At 42.2% G+C, this 25814-nt stretch overlaps 1 protein-coding gene across 1 annotated transcript; it reads right to left on the bottom strand.

The window, feature by feature from the left end:
• Window positions 1–1679: 1679 nt before the first annotated feature.
• Window positions 1680–22886, bottom strand: LOC308295857 (ras-related protein Rab-14-like). The gene is made up of 8 exons (XM_080738925.1): window positions 22767–22886; window positions 18694–18752; window positions 13431–13484; window positions 12600–12777; window positions 9196–9262; window positions 6349–6436; window positions 5427–5457; window positions 1680–2195 (listed from the first exon to the last, which is right to left on the bottom strand). Exons 2-8 carry the CDS (start codon window positions 18743–18745, stop codon window positions 2015–2017), a joined length of 651 nt encoding a protein of 216 aa, XP_080595051.1. The 5' UTR covers window positions 18746–18752; window positions 22767–22886; the 3' UTR covers window positions 1680–2014.
• Between the last annotated feature and the right edge of the window lie 2928 nt (window positions 22887–25814).

Genomic DNA, 25814 nt, shown 5'->3' with positions numbered 1-25814 from the left:
CAGTAAGAGGAGACATAGATGTCTGCTGTAGTTTCACATGCTCCGGTGAGTCATCAGAAAACGAGGCTTCTTGACATGCATGACGCTAGCTCTGCCACGACCAGAACTCTTATAGAAAATATGGACCTGATGTTTCCCGGGTATTCCTGCTGAGCTATAGATCTACTGAAGCAACGATCTGATCTCTAAACAGAACTACTGCAGTTATTAAGAACCCTAGCGGAGATATTCTGAAGGCCAACGTGGGCTTAACATAACCGTCGCGCTGGCCTGATGTTGGCCTCGTAAATTAACACTTATGGTGCCAAACCCAGATTAATAATAACGAACCATGGCCCCGCCCCCATGAAGTCATTTTCTGTTTCAGGGTTATTGATTGGTCATGTGACATCCTCACTGGGCTTGTAGATCTCTCTCTGCTTCTACTGGTCATTAATCAACCTTTACTTTAACAATAGCTTGGGGGTCGGGAGGTCAAATCAGGATCAATATTTGTGTCCTATTCTAGAGCTGACTGAAGGTCATAAGGTCATACTGTAAGGTCACGACCAACAGGTACCAATGGAATGAATTTAACAGAGGTCAACCCTGACGGTGTCTGACTGCCTGCGTCAAGTAAATAAAAGGTTGGAGCGTCCAAGTGAGGTTTGTCTCAGGTTGCCAGACAGGCAGTGCATTCTGTCTTCATTTAAAAAAGGTGAGTTAAAATATGTTCATTTACTGCTTTCTATAATTTTAGAGGTTTTAATGATTTTAAATTCAGTGGGTGGGAGCATGTGTTTAAGTGGCTAAATATGTCTTTTTAGACACAATAAGCCCATTCATAAGATGCACCACAATCTTTCATGGACAGAAGTGACTTATGGAAGCTAGTAGTGTTACTGTAAATCAGCGTTCCCCATTTGCGGCCCGCAGGGGGTTTAAAACAAATATTTTGGGGGTCCAGTGAAAGTTACAGGTATGGTGAGTGTGATATGAAACGTAAGCTTACCATAATCACAGTAATCCTAAACCATTTTCAATCATATTCAAGAGCTTTTGGAGAGAAATGAGACACAGAGCACTGCAGACTGCAGAGGGAAGGTGTGTGTGTGTCTCCAACCACTGAAATCTAAATCTTTAACATGGCTAAAACAATAGAAACATTCTGCTTTTGGATTAATTGCGCTAAAATATCTAATTACCGCCGTTAATGCGATAATTTTGACATGGCTAAAACAATAGAAAGCAGTAAATGAAAACATTTTAACACTCATCTTTTCTTTGCTCTAATTACAATCTAAAATATGAACCTTTGTCATAAAAAAACAAAGTTGTCCTTTAAATATTACTGTCTATTTATGAATAACAATGTTACCTTTTTACAACAAGCAGTTTAATTTATTCTGGTTTATCTAAGTGAGTCGCCACTCTGCAGTTATCCGTTGGATTTAACATTAATTAGTTCTACAAGAGCACATTTTACAGATCATTTTGTAATGGAGGATTTACCTTTCAGGTGAGCATGACAGTGGATGATAGCGACGTCGAGGCAAGTCCTGGGAAAGATGCGCTGTGATTGGCCAGAGGCACTTTGAGTGACAGTTCTCCCCCAAACATTATTTACTATTCTGTCCCCCCCCCCCCCCCCCCGGTTTACAACTCCTAACGGTGCTGAGTCGGCTCAAGCGACCTTTGCAATGCTCGACACGGCGACTCGCTCGCTCTAGCCCGCTCTGTGGTGTCTCGCGTGGGTCAAGGTCGCTTGAGCCGGCGCACCTCCGTCGCGGTTGTTGGAAAAGTCTTGCATTCAGCCAATGGGAATGCAGGGAGGGAGGGAGGGCGGCGCTTGCCCAAATATAAGTGGACTGTACGTAAGTGGACATGACCTTGAACTGTACATGCCTGATTGGCAAGTACCACCGAGTGTGTGTGTGTGTGTGTGTGTGTGTGTGTGTGTGTGTGTGTGTGCGCGAGTGTGTGTGCGTGTGTGTGTGTGTGCGCGAGTGTGCGTGTGTGCGCGTGTGTGCATGTCCTAACAGCTGCAGCTGTCTCTGGGTGTTTGTGTGTCTGTGTTGAGGCGCGCGGCCCCCTGGGGGGCTGAGGGTTTATGTTGAACCCCGGACTCTGCAGCGTTGAGGTCCAGACTGCCATCCTGGATGTTCTGATAGATCCTCTGAGCTGCTTCTAGGAAGGAGTCCTCCACGTTCTCTCCTCTGAGAGAGAGACAGAGAGACAGAGAGAGAGAGGGAGGGAGGGAGAGAGAGAGGTAGTTTATTAACCTTTTTGTTGCCAAGTATTAAAATCTTCAAAGGTTTCAATTGCCCGAATTACATTTTAATGTGTTTAATGTGCACGATGTGCACGGGTCATGCATGGATAATGCACAGATGATGCGCCACACGTGTACACGCCATTCACAACTTTCAAACAAAATCTGCTTGTAAATCCGTTCAGGCATTCAAAAGATCATAGACCAACAACAAAAGACCAACATCTCACAGTCATAGGCGGCAGGTAATGAAGGCTAGGGAAGGCTATGCTTCCCAAATGCTATGCTGGGTATTTTACAAATTATATTAATATATACCGGTATATGAGATTATGCGTCAAGAATCATGCACTCTCTCTAATGATGCGCGCAGTGCACAAGTCCTGGTGTGTGTGGCACTGTGTGTGTGCTCACGCTAATGCAGCAGGCACGGACGGAGACAACTTTAAGGACGGAAAATGTGCCAAAAGCTGAGGTAAATGTGTTATTGTTGATGGTTTGATTTAACGTGGCGTTCCGCTGCAGGGAGCTTGTTAGCTTGTTGGCACTGTGATACTCTCCCTTCCATTGGATGTTTATATTGTGACGCTGTTTGCTGTTGTGTGCATTGCACTGTGCAAGCCTCGTCCGTCCGTCCGTCCGTCCGTCCGTCCGACCGTCCATCCGTCCGTCCGACCGTCCGTCCGTCCGTCCGTCCGTCCACACACACATCACCTTTAGCCTGACTTCGTCGTACGCAGTGTTGCATGCCAAAAGTAGCTGATCTACAAGCTCACAACGTGTCACACCTGTGACGCGCATGAGCTTGTACTTGTATCGGCTATTTTACAGATGTGGAACTGGAAACTTGCTACAGGGACAAGCCGACAACGCTAAATTACACAGCAATAGGCCTATTATTTCATAACAACCCACACATTGTCTGGTCTTAACCTCTTGAACCCCATTGCCCCAAAAGGTGTTGACCTCCGAAAAGCTGTCAATTAATGTCAATACAAATCAAATCAAACTACAATTTCATTGTTGATTATTGTTACAGTGGGCCTACAGCATAATAATCAGCAGCCATTGTACTTCATTACTCATATTACAGTATTATTACACCTTATTGTTACTCGTTTTTATCATTTTTCACCCTATACTTTTACATTACTAATATTACTGCACTACTCTCACTAAAACATCTGTAGAATGTGTAACATTTTGCCTATCAATTGATGACGACACCATGGTGAACAGTTTCTCTATACACTACCGTATATGTTTTCAATGAGGTCTTCTCCTAGATAAATGATCACAGCAGGACAATTTGGTAAGAGAAATGTGATGTTTTACACTGCATTTGTGAATTTTCAGGGGTTAGCTTACATTTGGTGGCCAAGAGTAGCCACCATCATTGTAGTTTTGTTTCCACATCTGTTCAGAATTTGGGCATAGATTTTAGGCAGATTTTTCCCCCGGACTCCCCTGGGGCTTAAGAGGTTAATAAATGTCCTCCCTTTTGTTTTTGAAACAAAAACCTTGCTGTTATAAAAAATAAATAACCAGTCCCCGAACATATAGCCTCACCAAACATTTGGCTCACCCGCCGCCTATGCTCACAGTGGATGTCAGCCCACCACCTCAAGCTGAACCCAGACAAGACAGAGCTTCTCTTCTTCCCAGCTAAGTCTTTCTTGCCCCATGCAAGATCTCACTATTTCCATAGATAATGCATTGGTGACTTTGGTTCCAACTGCTAGAAACCTTGGTGTGGTCCTGGACAGCCAGCTATCATTCAAGGCACACATTGCATCAGTCACCCGTCCTGTAGGTTCACACTCAATAACATCCGTAGAATCAGACCCTCCCTCACCCAGGAGTCAGCCCAGCTCCTCATCCAGACATCTGTCATATCAAGCCTCCACTATTGTAACTCTCTCCTAACTGGTCTCCTCGCATGTGCACTTAAACCTCTCCAAATGATCCAAAATGCTGCGGCACGACTGGTCTTCAACCAGCCTAAATGTTAACATGTCTCCCCCCTTCTCCGCTCCCTCTAAAGCCACCAAAGGTATGGCACCTGGATCCAACCCCACCAGTTCACTCAGATCAGCTAACACAGGGATGCTGATAGAACCCTCGCTTAAAAACCCCAGGATAACGATCCACTAGCTTTTCCATTTGTACTACCAAATTATGAAAGTTATTACAACATAACACATTGTGAAGCGATGCTGTCGTTGAAAGACTCAAGCAGTTAAAGTGTTTTCTCTTATACCAGAACAGAGGATTACAATGCTTTAAATATGGGATTGTTTAATATTTCATCTTCATTACTTTAGGTTTGGACTGGACAGAAGAAACAAGAGATCCTGTAATGCAAGGGGAGGATCTTATGAAGGGTTGATTTGATCCAAACATCTCCAGTCCAGATCACAACAGACAAACTAACTTTTGAATTGTGTCATGTTACGCTACGTTAACATGTACATTCCCTAAGATACAGTTTATGTCACAAGTAAAACGAGAGCTTCCATTATTAGGACAGATTTAAAACTAATTTTACACTCAACGTTTAACCACTTGACCAGCATTCCTAATCTGGCATTCACACAAAAAAGCCTTTCCTTCTGAGTAAAGTAACTTGATAAATTATGTTTCCGTTAACGACAATCAAAACCTGCCTGTGAGGATGTTTGGTGAACATGAAATGCAGAGTTCAGCCTAGCGGAGTGTTGTGGAGCTGTTCTGGACGTCACCATGGATCATTTACATTGACGTTCATGTCCTCCTCCTTCTTTTCATCAATAGATCCCAACATAATACTTCCACGGCCTTAGTAAAGAGCAACCTTTCTGTCTCCTCTCACTCTCTGCCATGTCGCACATGTGAATGTAAACAAGACTGTACATGTTACGGCCCTACTTTGAGAACCCTTTGACCTAGCGTCCCATCAAGCTGCCTCACGCTACAGAAACAGGAGACTCCTGTCCTGTGAGTCTCAAGGCTCAGTAAGACTAACTTAACACTCACTAATGATTCACACATTGCTTTCATATTTACTATTTCACTTCTGGGTGAATGAAGATTCTGAAACTGTGTTCTGTGTGTGTGTGTGTGTGTGTGTGTGTGTGTGTGTGTGTGTGTGTGTGTGTGTGTGTGTGTGTGTGTGTGTGTGTGTGTGTACACTTACGTTTTGGCACTAGCTTCTAGGAACAATAGACCTAAAGGACAAGAACAGAATCCTCATTAGAATAAAGACATACTATTTGCACATGTACATATACGCACGCAATCACACCGTAGATTTTAGATTGTATTTTTGTCCACATAAACAGAAGTACATGGATGGCTTGTACAAGGGACAGTGCCATCAGACAATATGAAATTACAGTCAGTTACAAAGAGCCTAAACATTTCAGAACATTGTTACATACAGTAGTTGGCATACTTGTCATACACAGCAGACAACAATCATGGATATATGAAACGACACCTCCTCTAAATTGAGCGACTTCCTATAACAGCTGATACAGAGCAGAACCTTGCTGACTGTTTGACCATCCTTTTGGAGAGGACGGCCATTTGAAGGCCCCTCACAACCAACTTGTGCCCTAGGCTCCCAAAGATAAAAACTAAAAGTTTACATCTGTAGCCTAGCTGTGAGATGGTCTGCTCTAGATGATGACATCTCAACACTTTGGTTAAGAAGGCTTCCTCTAAGCTGTAATCAAAGGTACAGCCGACCTTGAGAATGAACACCTCCCTGTGGGTTTCATTAACAACAATGACATCAGGGGTGTTAGCTGAAATGTTAGAGAACACAGAATCATCGTTACACAGGCTAAACATGCTCGGCTTCACAGTAGAATGCTTATAGCATAACGGAGGACCTTAAGATGGAAGAGACATCTTCTGATATCAAATCAACAATTCTGTCTTGCCTACTTATGTAGAGTCCCCTGTATACATGGCCCCCGTTTAAGATGTGGGACAAGGTTTCAGCTATTTGCTCATTGCCATGATGAATACAGTGAGGAGCCTGGAAACCAGAACACACACACGCACGCACGCACGCACGCACGCACGCACGCACGCACGCACATACGTCTCACCGTTCTCCTCTGCAAACTGTTTGGCCTCTTCATAAGTCACGTCTCTCTGAGCCTCCAGGTCCGCTTTGTTACCGATCAGGATGATCACCTGCAGACAGACACATCGACAGTGAGAATCATCATCAACTTTCTTTTCTTTTCCTGAAAATGTCATGCAAATGCAATTTTTCCACAGGTTTCTTTACCTGTTTTTTCCTTTATAATGTTTATGGAGAATGGAGCGTATTTTTGCAGAAACTCGCAAATGGCAAGAAACCACTCCATTCCCATTGAAAAGCACAACCCACCTTCATAGCTAGATTTATACTTAGGTCATAAAAATAGCAAAAATAGCTGATCTACAAGCTCAATGTTCTGCAAATCCCCTGGAAATCTAGTGTTTTGCCAATGGCAGTACGTGTGAAGATTGGAAATGACACATCTGTATGTTTAACGGTTTAACAGTAAATTGAGTTCAGCCATGCTGCTTGTTGTTGTCATCGATGATGACACCACTGTTGTTTATTCTTATTGGTACTGATGCTGACATGAGGTAAAAGTACATGTAGTGAAACATCGCCATCTTGTGGGAAGAGACTGCATCCCCAGAAAATAGAAGTTGCCACCATCAACCAGCAGCAAAGAGCAGTAATCCTGGCTGTCCTGCTCTCAAACTAATCCCAAACTTCAACAACCAGACTAGAAAACGTGGACCATTCCCCTCCCGTGGCAGCATCCCATACAGCAGCGCCTCAGCTGTACCAGTCTATAAAGCAGTGGTTCTCCTCTCTCCTCTGTATGCATCAGAACCCTGGACCACATGTAGCATGCAGGCATTAAAAGCAACATTATTTTAACCAACACACAGATGTAAAGGGTGTTCAATAGCACATATTTATATATATAAAAAAAGAGAGGGCCAATCGTGTGGAGTTAGCTGGTTTGGCAGAAAGTGTAGAGTTAGGAGGTTTTGTCCCAAGCACTTTTTACTACTTTCGTAGTGTGTTAGAGCTGGGATACCCGACCAAAAACCCGTGGGGCCCGACAAACCCGACAGGCTCGGGTTTTCATAATTCATTGTTGGACGTCGATTCGGGTCGGACATAATTTTGATTTATAGAAAATAAAGTGTAAAACGATACAACTATCGTCTCTGTGTGCTATTTCCTTGTCTTTCTGGTAAACGTAAAAGGGAAATCAACGGTGTGGACGCATTTCTGTCAATGCAGACACAGGCGAAGCCGTGGGTTATGTGAAGTGCAAACGCTGCGGGGACCTGATGCACTACGACAGCAAAAAGACTGGTAATTCATCCTTGAATCGCCATATGGATAAAGGGTGCAGAAATCCGGCTACAGCGGGCAGTTTGCAGACTACCATTGGTGGTTATGCAACTACCACCTCCAAGAATATTACACAGCAAAGCAAAGGAAAGCTCACCGAAAAATGCGTTGCATACTGTTGCAAAGACATACGGCCGTTTCAATTGCAGGAGATGGTTTCGTGGAGTTGGCACAAGAGTTAATTCACATCGGTGGTACATATGGACATGTCTTGGCAAAGGACGTACTGCCGGACCGCACAATTGTGTCTAATAATTGTCAACGGCTGGCCACAGAGAAACGCAAGGAGTTGATTGGTACGCTAAATCACGTTGTTAGTGAAGTGAATACAGTTGGGATGACCACTGATATGTGGACAGAGGACTACCACAAATCCAGCTATATGTCAAAAACTTGCCACTTCATTACAAAGGATTTCGAACTGATCACTCACAGCTGGCACTGGTAGCACCTGAAGTTGAATCCACTCTGCAAGCTGCCAAGTCATTGGTGAAGTATCAAGAAGTCAGGGATAGCACCTTTGCTGTCAAAAACTGTCAATCAAATGGGGGATACGAGATTCAGTACGGTCTACCTCACTTTAAAATCTGTCCAAGATGTTTACCAAGAGCTGCGTGAAAAGCTGGATGGACGTGGAGAAGCTGACCGCATCGATGCCATATCCCCAGACGGGCTTGGCTTCTTAGTCGACTTTCTGAAAGAATTCTATGATGCCCAGCGTGAATTTGAGGGAGAAAAGTACCCAACGCTTAACCTTGTCTTTCGCTGGTTCGAGAAGCTGAAGCGCCACTGCAGGCAGAGAACAACAGACGCTCCATACCAGGCAATCATCCGAGAGCGTCACCTCGAATGGATCGGACGGAAAATTGACATAAAGACTCATCACAAAATAGCCATGTTCCTTTGGCCAAATACCAAAAACTTTTATATTATCTTTAGGCTTTAAGTTTTATTGTAATTGACTTGTTGCTAATTCACGGTGCCGTTTTATAACCCCCATTTTTCCCTTTTCACTCTTTTTTCTTCTTGAGGTTCAGAAACAGCTGAGCGACATCAATAACAACACTGCCACCGAGCCAGAGGATGCAGCAACAGGTGATGATGGAGCGCCTGCTGCCAAGAGAGCTACACAGGACTTGGACTTTGAGGACTGGGAGAACGTGCCTTTGGATAACCTGTTCGATGAAGTCGAACTGTATTCCTCACAGAATCACAAGATGAGCAACGAGAAGGACGTTTTGGGCTCGTGGCGAGAACACCATCACAACTACCCTAAACTAGGAATACTTGCCAGGGGCATTCTGTCTATTCCAGCAAGCAGCAGCAGCGAACGCAACTTTAATACAGCTGGAAGAGTCATCGAAGAGAGAAGAACAGTGCTGAACCTGTCCACGGTGGATTCTATCCTTTTCCTCCATAACAACATGTAAACCATAATGGTTGGATTAATGTAAATAGTTCGATAGTTCTAAAAATGGGGCCGATCCCAGCTCTAGTGTGTGTGTGAGTGCGTGCGTGTACTCACTGTGTTAGGGTTGGTCAGGTTCCTGGCATCTGTCAACCAGCTGCTGAGATGATTGTATGTACTCCTCCTACACACGCACGCACGCACGCACGCACACGCACACGCACACACACACACACACACACACACACACACACACACATCATTACATATCATTACATATCACACTTATCATCAGGAAATAAACAACATGTGAAATACTGTATCTGTGTTCGGCAGAACAATCTAAGCTACTGTCCAGGCGCCAAATTATGTACCTGCTCCCGGGTGCCTAACCCGAATCAAGCGCACCTGGGTTGGGTTGCACCACCTCACACTAAGTTCAAACTTAGCCTAGTTGGAACGTAAAAAAGTCAAGACTTACGAATTACTACAATTTCAGCTGTTGCACCACTCTAACGTATCTCTAAGTAACTACTAAATAGTTACACCTGCCTTTGGGCAGCACTAAGTCCTTAGAAGTAACCTATCTCTATGGGAGCAGAGCAACTACACCTAGAACTACTAATGTGGCAGACAGCATTATATCGGCTATTTAATTGAATTCAACAATGAAACGACCCATCTGTTTAAAACATACATTAAGCCCTATATACATTTCAGCCATTTGAAAATAGCCGATCTACAAGCTCACAATGCGTCTGCTATTAACAGAGTAGTTCTATATTGCAGGATTGATACTTTTATTTGAGTAATTCATTTGAGTACTTTTTCAACCACTGCATGTTAGCCGCGACTTGAACGGTGCTCTTCCCCCGAGAATATGCGTTGCCCTCAACGTTACTTCTCAACCGGGCAAAATGTATGAGAGGCCAATATAATTTGTGATACAATCCGTGTGCAGGGATGCGCTCGCCATGCGCGTATCAATGACTTGTGTACATGCCAGTGGAGAGACAGAGCTCTCTGTTGACAAAAGACGATACAAACTTTACTTCTGTACTAGAAACAGTTAATTTTCATTGGATTCGGGAGCTATGACGTCATTTTATGCGACTACACATTATTTTAACTCATCTGCTGCCATTTAACAATACCTTCGTACTCTAATTATGCCAAACTGTCTCCATAGACTTCCATGTAATTCATAGTGCACGGATCATGCACACCCATGCCTAGATAATGCACCACGTGTGTCCACATTGCTCACAGCTTTCAAACAAAAAAATCCGAATGGAAATCCGTTCAGGCATTCATGAGATAGCAGCCATTATGTTTTCCTAAAATGTAAACAAAGATGGCTGCCATGTTTGAAAGATGGGGTTGCTATGGGGGTTAAACATGCAATTTCGCGATCGCTATCATGCCTACTAAATGTTTTGGGGTCAAAAAATTTTTTTTGAAATTTTTTTTTTTTTGAAATATATATATTTTTTTTCAAAAATTCTCGGGTTCCTTGGGCGTGGCAGGGTGGTACATCGCGAAATTCTCGGGTTCCTCGTTTTTGGCAGCAAATGAGTTAAGAACAGTTTACGCATTACTAGTTACGTTATGTAGTCGTAGTGCAACACCCGTTAAAGCTATACTGTGTAAGATGCTCAACTAGTGGTCAGTAGCCCTATAGCAAACCGCGGTCGCGTTCGCGTCTTTCGCCCGTTTTTCGTACCTTCACACCCCCGCGTCTGCCTCCACAACGCCGAGAGCTATCTTTAGAGGGGTCCCTGGTTCCTGTGCGTTCAGGCATTCCGGAGAAACGGACTACTTCACCCTGCCTGGTAGGCGAGATTACCTTTTGAGTAAAGAGACACACGGGCGACTACAAATATGGCGACCCCACTTCAAGATGCGCTCTGATTGGCCGGTAGTGTACCATGTGTGCATGATCGGCCATGTGATTGGGCAACGTATACACAACGTATACAGATGATGCAGATTACGTCATTTTGGCGCGAAATCCGGTCCACGGCCAGGATCATAGAAAACATATAAAGAGAAGGCTTCAGAAGCTGAAAATAACGGAGTGGGTGTTCTAAAACTTTAGCGATTTAACAGTTAGGACAATTTTAAGATTTGTTTTATAAAAAAAGTTACATGGTACAACTTTAACTCACTAAGTTACAAACTAACTAGTAGTTACTAAGCCTCTAGTAAGGACTTTACTCCTTAACTTAGACAGAACTTACGTTCTGGTGGTGCAACTGGCCCCTGGTCCTGTGTGTGTACTCAAAAGTACCATCAGTTACCTGTAAATGGTGCATTTTATATAGCCTGTAGTGACAGTGTGTAAATGGTGCATTTTATATAGCCTGTAGTGAATGTGTGTAAATGGCAGGGCATTCACCAAATATTCGAATATTCGAACATTCGAATATCAAAGTCACTATTCGACGTGGTTCACTGAAGTCGAATATTCGCTTATTTTATTTTATTGTTTTCTCTTAAAAAATATATATAGTTTATAAAGCTTGACTAGATAGGAAGTCATAAGAATGAGTTGTCAATGCCCCTGGTGGATGAATTTGTTAATGCTCTATACCAGGGGTTCTCAAAACTTCTTAGGCCGTGACCCCCAAAATAAACATATTTGAACTGGGGACCCCCACCCTGACAAGCACTTGGAATTGTAGGTATTACATTGTGAGCATGTAGATCGGCTATTTTCACAATGTTCTCCTCTTGCTTACTTAATATTTGACAGTTTGGCCAGTCCTGTCGAATACTCGACTATTCGAATACTTAGAATAATTCGAATACTAAAAATCACTATTTGTGAATGCCCTAGGAAATGGTGCATTTTAAATGCAGTGTGTAAATCGTAGACCATCAGTAGTAACTGTTAGTTAATTACCTAGTGATATCGTAGACCATCAGTAGTAACTGTTAGTTAATTACCTAGTGATATCGTAGACCATCAGTAGTAACAGTTAGTTAATTACCTAGTGATATCATAGACCATCAGTAGTAACTGTTAGTTAATTACCTAGTGATATCATAGACCATCAGTAGTAACAGTTAGTTAATTACCTAGTGATATCATAGACCATCAGTAGTAACAGTTAGTTAATTACCTAGTGATATCATAGACCATCAGTAGTAACAGTTAGTTAATTACCTAGTGATATCATAGACCATCAGTAGTAACAGTTAGTTAATTACCTAGTGATATCATAGACCATCAGTAGTAACAGTTAGTTAATTACCTAGTGATATCATAGACCATCAGTAGTAACAGTTAGTTAATTACCTAGTGATATCATAGACCATCAGTAGTAACTGTTAGTTAATTACCTAGTGATATCATAGACCATCAGTAGTAACTGTTAGTTAATTACCTAGTGATATCATAGACCATCAGTAGTAACTGTTAGTTAATTACCTAGTGATATCATAGACCATCAGTAGTAACTGTTAGTTAATTACCTAGTGATATCATAGACCATCAGTAGTAACTGTTAGTTAATTACCTAGTGATATCATAGACCATCAGCGCCCCCGCTGCTCCTCGGTAGTAACTGCGGGTCACGGCTCTGAACCTCTCCTGACCCGCCGTGTCCCAGATCTGGAGCTTGACCTTCTGACCTCCGACCTCCATGATCCTCGTCCCGAACTCCACCCCGATGGTGTGAGGACAGTCTGCCATGACTGATCACGCGCACACACACACACACACGCACACACACACACACACACACACAAGAGGATCCACAGATGATTTCTTTCCAACACACAATTATACAAAAGAGGTGACGTTGATGGGGCGCCCGGTGGCCTACTGGTCTAAGCGCATACCATATAGGCATTGATGCCTGGCGGCGTCGCCGGTTCGATTCCCGATCCGGACGACCTTTGCCGCATGTCTCTCCCCATCTCTCCCCCTGTTTCCTGTCAGTCTACTGTACTATCCAATAAAGGCTTAAAAGCCCAAAAACAAATCTAAAAAAAAAAAAAGAGGTGACGTTGAAAAGACTTGTTTCCCTTCTTTACACCATAAAAATAACATTACATCTGTGATCATCTGTTCTTTAGTTAGAATCTGTAGAGAAAAGCCTGTTTTGACCAAAAAAACGTATCTGGGAAAAGAATCCCAGACGAAAAGACTTTTAAATCCATTTACATGGAGATGGACGGAGTGGAGAATACCATCATTAATTCGGCTGTTCTGTGCTACCAAGATGTTGTGACTCTCCGGACCAAACCAAACCAAAATAAATCTGTCTCTAAAAGTGGGGTAGGCTCTTACTGATTTCTACAAACATAATGATGATGATAAGAATAATAATAAGAGTAAAACTTACATTTCTTCTCTGTGAACTGATGCAGTAGACATGATTTACCTACTCCCATGTCACCTAGAGAAGCATGCACGCACGTGCACACGCGCGCGCACACACACACACACACACACACACACACACACACACACACACACACACACACACACACACACACACACACACACACACACACACACACACACACACACAGAAAGAAACAGAGAGAGAGAGAGAGAGAGAGAGACAGAGAGAGAGAGAGACAGAGACAGAGACAGAGACAGAGATTGTAAATAACACTGTATTTAGTGCTGAAATACCATCATCTAGATCAGACCATCTGATAGTTAGCCTACAGATGTAAACTTTTAGTTTTAATCTTTGGTAGCCTAGAGCAGTGATACTCAAACTCCGGCCCGTGGGCCAGTTCCGGCCCATGGCACAATTTTGACTGGCCCACCAATCAATCAATCAATCAATCAAGAAAAATATAACTGTTTTCTTAGGCAGAATTACATTATTGCGACCGTCAGGGAGCAGTTTACTATGAAAACCTCCACCGGCCGTCCGTCCGTCCGTCCGTCCGTCCGTCCGTCCGTCCGTCACACGTCACACCTTTGTTTGTGTACGGTGTGATGTCATATATCTTCAGTATGACATCACACCACATGTGTACACAAACCTTTGTGTACGTTGCTGTGGCAACAGTCTGTTGTTGCTGGTCTGTTAGTGTACGTTAGCAACCACCTTAGCAACCATGGTTTTACCCTAGCAACCAACTGTTTACCATAGCAACCATGTTTTTTTACCCTAGCAACCATGTTTTTTTACCCTAGCAACCAACTGGGCATAAAAGGGATTCTGTTAGGGATCTCCATATATGGGCATAAAAGGGATTCTGTTAGGGATCTCCATATATGGGCATAAAAGGGATTCTGTTAGGGATCTCCATATATGGGCATAAAAGGGATTCTGTTAGGGATCTCCATATATGGGCATAAAAGGGATTCTGTTAGCTGTTAGTGATCTCCATATATGGGCATAAAAGGGATGCTGTTAGGGATCTCCATATATGGGCATAAAAGGGATTCTGTTAGGGAGCTCCATATATGGGCATGAAAGGGATTATGTTAGGGATCTCCATATATGGGCATAAAAGGGATTGTATCCCAGATGATGCCCTGTTAGGAGATCCACACTAACAGAATCCATATATGGTCCTACCGACAGCTGCTTCCAGAGGATCAACAACAACAAAAAGCAGCAAGAACACAAAGCCATTGACAAGGCCCTGCAGAAAATGCATGACACGCTGCTGCGCCACACTCAGCACCCCTAAAAACCAGTACTTGGGATTTGTTGATGTAAATGTTCACATAGAGTGTAATAATTGGTAAAACAAACTTTTGGCCTATTTGTGGAGATAAGCGACCAACGGTAGCTTATCTCCCGATTAGGGAGTCTTACTGGTGGTCTTAACTTTAGCCTAACGACATTACATGAATAATCACCCATGAAAGTGAAACTGTGTGCTCTCATTCAGAGCTGCAGGAAAGATGAGCCTCAGCAAGCGCTGAAAAGTTGATGCAGAGAACCAGCACTTTAACCCACAATGGATGAATGCTTTCGCTTTCATTTTACCATCTCATGCAAAGATTCTACTGGTCCCGCCCCTTGCCATTTTTGTAATGTGGACCACAGGTCCCGCTATTTGAGTATCCTTGGCCTAGGACACAAGTTGGTTGTGGTTGTGAGGGGCTTTCAAATGGCTGGCCTCTCCAAAAGGAGGGCCAAACAGTCAGCAAGGTACTGCTCTGTATCAGCTGTTATAGGAAGTCGCTCCATTTGGAGGAGAGGTTGTCTCCTTTACCCATGATTGTTGTCTGCTGTGTTTGACATGTATGCCAACAGTATTGTATGTAACAATGTTCTGCCCTACATGCACGCTGTAACTGTCTGTTTTCCTAATTATCTGACTGCACTGGCATTATTTATGTCCTTTGTACAAGACATTCTTGTACTTTTCTTTATGTGGCATGGTTATGCCTGGTGGTCTGGCCCCGCTCAATTGTGAATCCATCTGGTCTAACCAATCATGTCCAGAGCCATTTTTTAACCCACCCCTTGGAAATGAAAATTCTGCCCGCGAGTCCAGAGTCAGACTAATATCCGATACGCAGTGAGGAAATAGTATGAGCAACGCCAGGCTACACTAGGACACCTCTGGGTGCGTGCGTGGACTCAAATGCAATCGCATCATGCAACACAACATAATTTCCACATACAAATGAAAGGACTGCAATGGAAATCAGACGCTGGATTCATTTTTTGCTTTGATCCTTTTGATAATGGTTTTTGAATGATTTTGTTATCAATAAAGATGTCAAAACCAGAATTGACACTGGGTCTGTAACAGTGAGAGTGTAGAAATGGAACCAAGTGGACACTTACAGCTCTGTAACTCTGAGAGTGTACAAATAACCTCATGGACCTATAATGGTCCATTGTGTGATTATGTTGTGTAGACTCTCAGAAGAGTTACACTAGATGCAGTCCCAGAAATAATAATCATATCAAATGTTGATACTTGGCCGAATGTGAAATTAAAAATAAATCACTGAGTTAAACTATATAACAATGTCCATTTAACCTTGTAAAACCGCCATGCTTGATTTACAACATAGTTTGTTTGTAAATAGTTTTGTTTGTTTGATCAAATATATTGACTAACATCTAAATGTAAATACACTCCACAAGGCTAGAGCTGGAGAGAGATGATAGTTAACTGAAAGACAAGTGGATCATTGTGCAACTCTTTCCACAGCATTCTTCACAGACAGTTTGAGTCCAGCAGATTAATGTGTCTCTCTGCTGTACTCAGAGACCGTGTTCCATTATAAAAGGTGAAACTGCACTCTCTCTTCATAGCTGATCATTTGTTTTGGTAGAGCATTGCTGGGCTGGAGCACCTTGGATATTGTATTGACATTTAGATTTGCATACTGTCAGACCTACTGTGCGGTCCATGGGCAACTTTTAAACCAGGATTTGGAAAACATTTGTTGTGTTTCTCATTCTGAAGTCTTGTCGCACCGACCGACGGCATTGTTTCTGTCCATCTGCAGTGCTACTGTGTCACTTTACAGTTTAGGCATTTAGCAGACACTTTTAATCCAAAGCGACTTACAATAAGCAGGTAATACACATCACTATAATAATCAAGATAATGTACATTAACAACAATATAACAAATGCTTAGGAATATCAATCTAGAAAAAACAATAACATAGGTAGACTACACACCTAATCAGTAAAAAAAAAAAAAAAAAAAAAAACGTTTCTAAAACCTAAAAAATGCTAACTAGCTTCATGTATGGTCAATGAGTGTTACAGTAGTGCTATGGGTTTAGGTGGAGTCTGAAGAGGTGAGTCTTCAGTCCACGGCGGTAGCTAGGGAGTGAGTCTGTAGTTCTAAAGGAAGCTAGGGAGTGAGTCTGTAGTTCTAATGGATGCTAGGGAGTGAGTCTGTAGTTCTAATGGAAGCTAGGGGTGAGTCTGTAGTTCTAAAGGAAGCTAGGGAGTGAGTCTGTAGTTCTAAAGGAAGCTAGGGAGTGAGTCTGTAGTTCTAATGGAAGCTAGGGAGTGAGTCTGTAGTTCTAATGGATGCTAGGGAGTGAGTCTGTAGTTCTAATGGAAGCTAGGGAGTGAGTCTGTAGTTCTAAAGGAAGCTAGGGAGTGAGTCTGTAGTTCTAATGGAAGCTAGGGAGTGAGTCTGTAGTTCTAATGGAAGCTAGGGGGTGAGTCTGTAGTTCTAATGGAAGCTAGGGGGTGAGTCTGTAGTTCTAATGGAAGCTAGGGAGTGAGTCTGTAGTTCTAATGGAAGCTAGTAGGGAGTGAGTCTGTAGTTCTAATGGAAGCTAGGGGGTGAGTCTGTAGTTCTAATGGAAGCTAGGGAGTGAGTCTGTAGTTCACTTTGGTGAAATCCAAACAAACTACTTCAAAATGACGGACGTTGTGTAACATTTTGTCAACAATCTGCTCACATGTGGAGGATAATATGAGTTCACTTGTTTCATTCCTGTTCATCCATGGATCTGTTCATCTGTCTAAACACTTAAACTCTTGCATCTCATGCCTGGTTTATAACTAGTCGTATGACTGTGTGTAATAATCAAGATAATATGTCAGTACATTAACAACAATATAACAAATGCTTAGGAATATCAATCTAGAAAAAACAATAACATAGGTAGACATACGCACCTAATCAGTAAAAAAAAAAAAAAAAAACGTTTCTAAAACCTAAAAAATGCTAACTAGCTTCATGTATGGTCAATGAGTGTTACAGTAGTGCTATGGGTTTAGGTGGAGTCTGAAGAGGTGAGTCTTCAGTCCACGGCGGTAGCTAGGGAGTGAGTCTGTAGTTCTAAAGGAAGCTAGGGAGTGAGTCTGTAGTTCTAATGGATGCTAGGGAGTGAGTCTGTAGTTCTAATGGAAGCTAGGGGTGAGTCTGTAGTTCTAAAGGAAGCTAGGGAGTGAGTCTGTAGTTCTAAAGGAAGCTAGGGAGTGAGTCTGTAGTTCTAATGGAAGCTAGGGAGTGAGTCTGTAGTTCTAATGGAAGCTAGGGGGTGAGTCTGTAGTTCTAATGGAAGCTAGGGAGTGAGTCTGTAGTTCTAATGGAAGCTAGTAGGGAGTGAGTCTGTAGTTCTAATGGAAGCTAGGGGGTGAGTCTGTAGTTCTAATGGAAGCTAGGGAGTGAGTCTGTAGTTCACTTTGGTGAAATCCAAACAAACTACTTCAAAATGACGGACGTTGTGTAACATTTTGTCAACAATCTGCTCACATGTGGAGGATAATATGAGTTCACTTGTTTCATTCCTGTTCATCCATGGATCTGTTCATCTGTCTAAACACTTAAACTCTTGCATCTCATGCCTGGTTTATAACTAGTCGTATGACTGTGTCGTGCGCAGAACATAGCAGATCTCCAAGACTACAGCGTGTAGCAGCCGTGCACTTTGTAGGCTTGTAAATCAGGCTTCTGTAAGGAATGGGCGTGTACTTTGACATGCGAGACCGAAACAGCAGTCTGTGACTGTTTGATATTATGTAAAAACTGTCTGTTATCATGGTTGACTTTTAATTCCAGCGTGCGTGCGTGCGTGTGTGTGTGTGCGTGCGTGCAGAATGATAACTCACCAATAATGATATATTTAAAGATGTAGTGTGTGTGTGTGTGTGTGTGTGTGTGTGTGTGTGTGTGTGTGTGTGTAGAACGATAACTCACCAATAATTATATATTTAAAGATGTAAGAGTAGTTGTACGGTGCAGCTGTCATCTTGGCCCTGATGAAGTAAACAAAACAAAACAAGTTCAGTAAACAACAATGTCTGATCATAATGTTAAAGTTTAGTAAGCAACAGTCAGTGCTGATCAGTGAGAGCACAGAGGTAAACTACATTATCGGTAAAATAAAGTTAAGAGCTCGTTAACCACATGGTTAATGAGCCAGGTGTTTCTATAGGGTTGCCATCCGTTGCTTGAAAAAGGAAAGGTCTCTTATTTGGACACTAAATGACGTGTCCCTTATAGCAGTGTTTCTCAACCACTGTGCCTGGGGACCTTTGGTGTGCCCCTGAGAAGGGTCAAGTGTACCCCTTGAAACTGCTTGAAAGCCAGTATTGTAATTATCATTTAATACATTATTTAAACTAGTGAAAACAGCAGATCTACAAGCACACAACGCCTCGCACCGTGTGCTTGTAGATCTGCTGTTTTCACTACTGTTGTGCGACAGCCTTGTATGATGAAGCAGGGCTTTACTTTGCAAAGAAACGTACACATTTGAAACTTGGAGATACAAGATTTCTTCCCGACAGTGACAATATTTACACCCTGTATTATGTTGGTGTGCCCATGGATTCTTGGGATATGAAAAGTGTGCCCATGCAGAAAAAAAGTTTGAGAAACACTGCATTATAGAGGGTATGTACGTGACATCATCATCCAGGAAGTTATCCAACGCCTACTGAGTGGCCTTGACAGCCCATACAGCCAAACAGATACAGCCTATCAATTTGCCACTCGATTTGCCACTCACAGGACAGTACAGTTCAGATACAAGGTCTGCTAATAGGATTTAACCCATCTAACCTATAGTTAGGCCTAAATCAGAATTTAGCCTACAAAAACAAATATGTTGCAACATACTGTACATGTACTGTAAGCCCCTCCCATACACTAAAATGTGTACCCGGCCTGAATGGGTTAAACCCTAGAAAGCACTAAGGCTTGTTTACATCGGGGTCCATTGTACTCAATTCATAGCAACCCCTAATATTTTCAATTCAAATGAGCTTCAATTCAATTCAATTCAAAAAAAAAAAGAACATACGTTTACATTGCCAAAGCTAAAGTGAATCAAAACAAATATCCGGCCAAAACCTCTCAACTCCATTTTTGAGGTTTTTGATTTTTTTGGCATAAATCAGTGCTATTGAACACCCTTTACATCTGAGTGTTGGTTAAAATAATATTGAACCAATGGAAAGTAGTAAAAAGCCCTTCAGTCAAAACCTCCTAACTCCACACTTTCTGCCAAACCAGCTAACTCCACCCGATTGGCCCTCTCATTTTTTTAATAAATATGTGCTATTGAACATAAAATAATATTGAACCAATGAAAAGTAGTAAAAAGCCCTTCGGTCAAAACCTCCTAACTCCACTTGAGCTCATTTTACAGAAAAACATTTTGGAGTTAGGAGGTTTCTGCCCGACAGCAGAGATATGTACACTTAGATGGAGACAAAGATAGAGGTGTAAACAGAGCTGTGTTACATTGCTACTTATGAGAGAAATCTATCTTACAAATAAGAAATGCGTATTGTCAGAAATAGTTGTACACATAGGAGAGGTTAGCTTGGGATAAACCTTTGAAACAAATGACAGTAATGATCAGTAGCTCTTAAGGTGGTCGTATTCCATTAGAACACATATAAATAGTGTTTAAGGTTGTTATATTCCATCAGACATCTTTCTCTACTCACAACAACAACAAACAGGCTAATTAATGAGCTCATTAATGGTGTTTAGCATGCGAGGTTATCCAGGGATGCTGTGATTCTATTGGCTGTAGCAGTGGTTTCCAATCTTTTTCACATCAAGGTCCATTATTTATTTATTGGGCATTTGAGCCACAGATGAACCACCATTTCATGACATTTAACCTCTCAGACCCAGAACTTATAGTTTGTTATCGTTGGCTAAAGATTCTGTCCACAATATCATGCTGTGTTGATGTGGGATAGGAGAGATAACAAGCAATGTTGATCAAAATCAAAATAAATCTACATTCTATAATTGTGTTGACTTATTGTATTTGTAAAATTTAGTAATGCAGATAATTAACAATAATAATAATTTAACTCTGAGAGTGTAAAATGAAACCAAATGGACCCGAATTTAAGGGTCCATTTGGTTACCAACTCTCCATCCTATAGCTGGGGACCACTATGGAACCCCCTCAAGGACCACTGGGGGTCCCCGGACCAGTGGTTGAGAAGCAGTGAGCTGCCGGTCAAACAGTGGTCATCATTGTTGAGATGTCTCAGAGTGAGTCAGCTGACCTCTCCTCCTCATAGAGGCTCTGAGACTGACTGGCAGCACCGCGTTACACTGAAACCAGCAACCCATTGAATTCTGTTACTGCAGCCAGTGTTGCCAGGTATTGTGAGAAATAAACAACCAGCTCTATGAAAACAACAAGCCCGACAGAAGTGACAAATATAGGCTACATGGGCACTTTAAACCTATGTTCACTGGCCGTTTGAAAACAGTACAAATCAATCTAAAACGATTAGAATATTGTGTAAAAAAGCATTGCAGATGCCCTAGCACATACATGGGCAACAGGCGGCCCGGGGGCCACATGCAGCCCCCACCTTCACTTAATGCGGCCCGCAGGTTAATACCGGAATACTGATTTTTGATTTCAGCTGTTACAATTCCAAACATGACCTGCTTTAATTCTCTCTATATTCGTAGCTTAATGACTAGTATTGTAGTATTAAAATGTATTTATTTTATGTCCAATGTAGGTATTTGTATTTAGGTTCATAAAGTTAACATGAGCATATAACTAAATGCGTTTGAAATTAAATCAAAATTTGACATTTCAGGATTCTAATTCAAAAATAACAAAAAAGTATTCAGGATTCCAATTCAAAAGAAGCAAAAATAGCCGATCTACAAGCTCAAAATGTTTTGAGCTTGTAGATCGGCTATTTTTGCTTCTTTTGTATGAGATACTAGAAAGTGACAAAGTAGGACGTAGCAATATGCAATGTGGCCCTCTGGAGTGAAGTTGGAAATGTAGTGGCCCTCGCCATCATCAAAGTTGCCCACCCCTGCCCTAGCACCACAAAGCATACAGTAACTGACTGAGGAAACTTCCCACTGGACTTCAAGCAACTCTGACTTCAGAAGGTTGACATTTCTATTATAAATCCTTGTTTTGAGTGGTCTCCTGTAATATTGTAATATTTTGAAATATGGACTTTTGATATTCATGAGCTGTATGCCATAAAAATTCAAAGTTTTAACAAGGTTTGGAATAATTCACTGCATGTGCACTGTATCTAGAATTATATTAAAGAAAATGCTATTTTCAAAACAAATCTTGGAATAACTTTTTGAAACAATTTACAACATCAATCTTATATGGGGGCAATTAAATATGTATTTATTCAGCATTTGAGCCACATAACCACCATTTCATGACATTTAACCTCTCAGACCCAAAACCTGGGATATTTTATTTTGTTGTCCTTGGATCAGATTTTGTCCACAATTCCATGCTGTATTGATATTGGTACCATTAGGAGACATACCATTGATCAAAATAACAATTCTTCTACACTCAATTTAAATTGAGTAGACTTCTTGTAGATTAAGTAATGCAGATATTTAACACTAATTGAAGTGTGTAAAATGAAACCAAATGGGTCCATTTGGTTTAATTTTACAATGTTTAAGAAGGAAGCTCAAATAAGCTGCTACATTTTATATTAACAACTTGTTTCTAAACCCTCACAGAAAACACACAGCCCACTATAACCAGTTATTTAAAAGCAACTTTTAAATAAAAACAAAACAAGCACCAAAGTCGCTTACAATAAACAGACCTGGCAACCCTGGTCAACAGGAATCTCCAGGTCACTGGTGTGTGTATAACAGCAGCTGACGCCTTGCTAACAGGCTAACGGTAGCATGCTAGTCACAACAACTACACACTGGGTGACAACACAACACAGCACAACACAACACACACACGTTATGAAACACACGCTTCTCTACTGTACCTGAGTGTTGTGTTGTTGTTTTTGTTTATTTACTGTTCCATAGAGAGTTAGCAGAGTCTGTTAGCCTGTTAGCTGATGCTCTGCCTACAATAAACACTCCTTCCTTCCTCCTGGATGACGTCACCTTCTCCACTTCCGCACCGCTTGCCGCTTCCTGCTCGCTGGATGACGTCACCAGTGGGACCGCCCCCTGGTATCAGAGCGCTACCTAGCGGCCAGGTTGAGGAGGTTCATCATGCACATCTCTGACCTCAACATTGAATTTCCAAAATGCATCTTTCTAGTTGCGACCGTAAGGTCGCAGTTTAGTATGAAAACCTCCACCGGCCGTCCGTCCGTCCGTCACACACGTCACACCTTTGCCCTGCTCAATGTATACGTGTAACGCCTGATACTGAGGTGATGTGTCACTGTGACATCACAGATACTGAGGTGATGTGTCACTGTGACATCACAGGTGAGATCACAGTGATGTCAGATACTCAGAGCAGGGATCTCCATATTTAGGCATAAACAGGTGACATCACAGTGATGTCAGATACTCAGAGCAGGTATCTCCATATATGGGCATAAAATGGATTCTGTTAGGGATCTCCATACTGTATATGGGCATAAAAGGGATTAGTGATGTCAGATACTCAGAGCAGGGATCTCCATATATGGGCATAAAAGGGATTAGTGATGTCAGATACTCAGAGCAGGGATCTCCATATATGGGCATAAAAGGGATTCAGATGGAGATTCAACTTCAATGAGTAACAATGGCAAACTGTCAACTGCCCGTATGTCTTGATAATTGGTAAAACAAACTTTTGGCCTATTTGTGGCTTATCACATCCAACCATCTTAAGATACTCAGCTAGTGGGGAATGCTCTCTTCCCTGGTGAGAATTGCCCCTTTATATAGGGCTTGTTTGTGTATTGTATGACATCACGCCACATCATCAGCTGTGGACTCTGTGATGTCATCGTATCTCCATATATGGCCATCTCCGTATATGGAGATATAAGTCGTCCATGCCCAGGTATGGGCTGGTGAGGTCAGACTTTGTGTGATGGGTAGGTTATCTCCATATATGGAGATTCAACATTCCAGGTGTAACTATGGCTGCCCGTATGACGTGAGAGGTGGAGGCTGTGATATTTGTGGAGATAAGCGACCAACGGTCGCTTATCTCCTGATTAGGGAGTCTTACTGGTTTCCATTGTGGTCTTCGTTCACATAACAATAGGCTTTGTGGTCCTGTGTATTCAATTCATCGACCCATAAACGACATACAATCATATAATTGCGACCGTCAGGGAGCAGTTTACTATGAAAACCTCCACCGGCCGTCCGTCCGTCACACGTCACACGTCACACGTCACACCTTTGTTTGTGTACGGTGTGATATCATATATCTTCAGTATGACATCACACCACATGTGTACACAAACCTTTGTGTACGTTGCTGTGGCAACAGTCTGTTGTTGCTGGTCTGTTAGTGTACGTTAGCAACCACCTTAGCAACCATGGTTTTACCCTAGCAACCAACTGTTTACCCTAGCAACCAACTGTTTACCATAGCAACCATGTTTTTTTACCCTAGCAACCAACTGGGCATAAAAGGGATTCTGTTAGGGATCTCCATATATGGGCATAAAAGGGATTCTGTTAGGGATCTCCATATATGGGCATAAAAGGGATTCTGTTAGGGATCTCCATATATGGGCATAAAGGGGATTCTGTTAGGGATCTCCATATATGGGCATAAAAGGGATTCTGTTAGCTGTTAGTGATCTCCATATATGGGCATAAAAGGGATGCTGTTAGGGATCTCCATATATGGGCATAAAAGGGATTCTGTTAGGGATCTCCATATATGGGCATAAAAGGGATTCTGTTAGGGATCTCCATATATGGGCATAAAAGGGATTGTATCCCAGATGATGCCCTGTTAGGAGATCCACACTAACAGAATCCATATATGGTCCTACCGACAGCTGCTATAAGCCAACCCTGGCGATAAGGTCTGAGTCGAAGAAATGCTTCTTTCCTGGCAAGAATTGCCCCTTTATACTGTAGGGCTCGTTTGTGTATTGTATGACATCACGCCACATCATCGGCTGAGGACTGTGTGATGTCATCATATCTCCATATATGGAGACATAAGTTGCTCATGCCCAAATATGGGCTGGTGAGGTCAGACTTAGTGTGATGCGTAGGTTATCTCCATATATGGAGATTCAACTTCAATGAGTAACCATGGCAAACTGTCAACTGCCCGTATGTCTTGATAATTAAAAGGGATTCTGTTAGGGATCTCCATATATGGGCATAAAAGGGATTCTGTTAGGGATCTCCATATATGGGCATAAAAGGGATTCTGTTAGCTGTTATTGATCTCCATATATGGGCATAAAAGGGATGCTGTTAGGGATCTCCATATATGGGCATAAAAGGGATTCTGTTAGGGATCTCCATATATGGGCATGAAAGGGATTCTGTTAGGGATCTCCATATATGGGCATAAAAGGGATTGTATCCCAGATGATGCCCTGTTAGGAGATCCACACTAACAGAATCCATATATGGTCCTACCGACAGCTGCTATAAGCCAACCCTGGCGATAAGGTCTGAGTCGAAGAAATGCTTCTTTCCTGGCAAGAATTGCCCCTTTATACTGTAGGGCTCGTTTGTGTATTGTATGACATCACGCCACATCATCGGCTGAGGACTGTGTGATGTCATCATATCTCCATATATGGAGACATAAGTTGCTCATGCCCAAATATGGGCTGGTGAGGTCAGACTTAGTGTGATGCGTAGGTTATCTCCATATATGGAGATTCAACTTCAATGAGTAACCATGGCAAACTGTCAACTGCCCGTATGTCTTGATAATTGGTAAAACAAACTTTTGGCCTATTTGTGGAGATAAGCGACCAACGGTCGCTTATCTCCCGATTAGGGAGTCTTACTGGTGTAGGCTACTATAATATACACAACATCAACACAAGTTAGAAAGCTCTGTGAAGTTGGCACCACATATGATGAAAACATATATA

This window comes from Nannobrachium achirus (assembly GCF_963921795.1).
Source record: "Nannobrachium achirus genome assembly, chromosome: 12".
Lineage (NCBI taxonomy): Eukaryota > Metazoa > Chordata > Actinopteri > Myctophiformes > Myctophidae > Nannobrachium > Nannobrachium achirus.
This window is presented reverse-complemented; position numbering and strand designations above follow the sequence as displayed.

Excerpts from the sequence above, each read along its gene's own strand:
- LOC308295857 (XM_080738925.1), bottom strand. The coding sequence starts at position 18,745 with ATGACAGCTGCACCGTACAACTACTCTTACATCTTTAAATATATAATT. Across the intron at positions 6,437-9,195 it reads ACCTGACCAACCCTAACACA|GTGATCATCCTGATCGGTAA; the intron begins GTGAGTACACGC and ends GTCTGTCTGCAG. Across the intron at positions 5,458-6,348 it reads ACAGTTTGCAGAGGAGAACG|GTCTATTGTTCCTAGAAGCT; the intron begins GTGAGACGTATG and ends CTTGTCCTTTAG.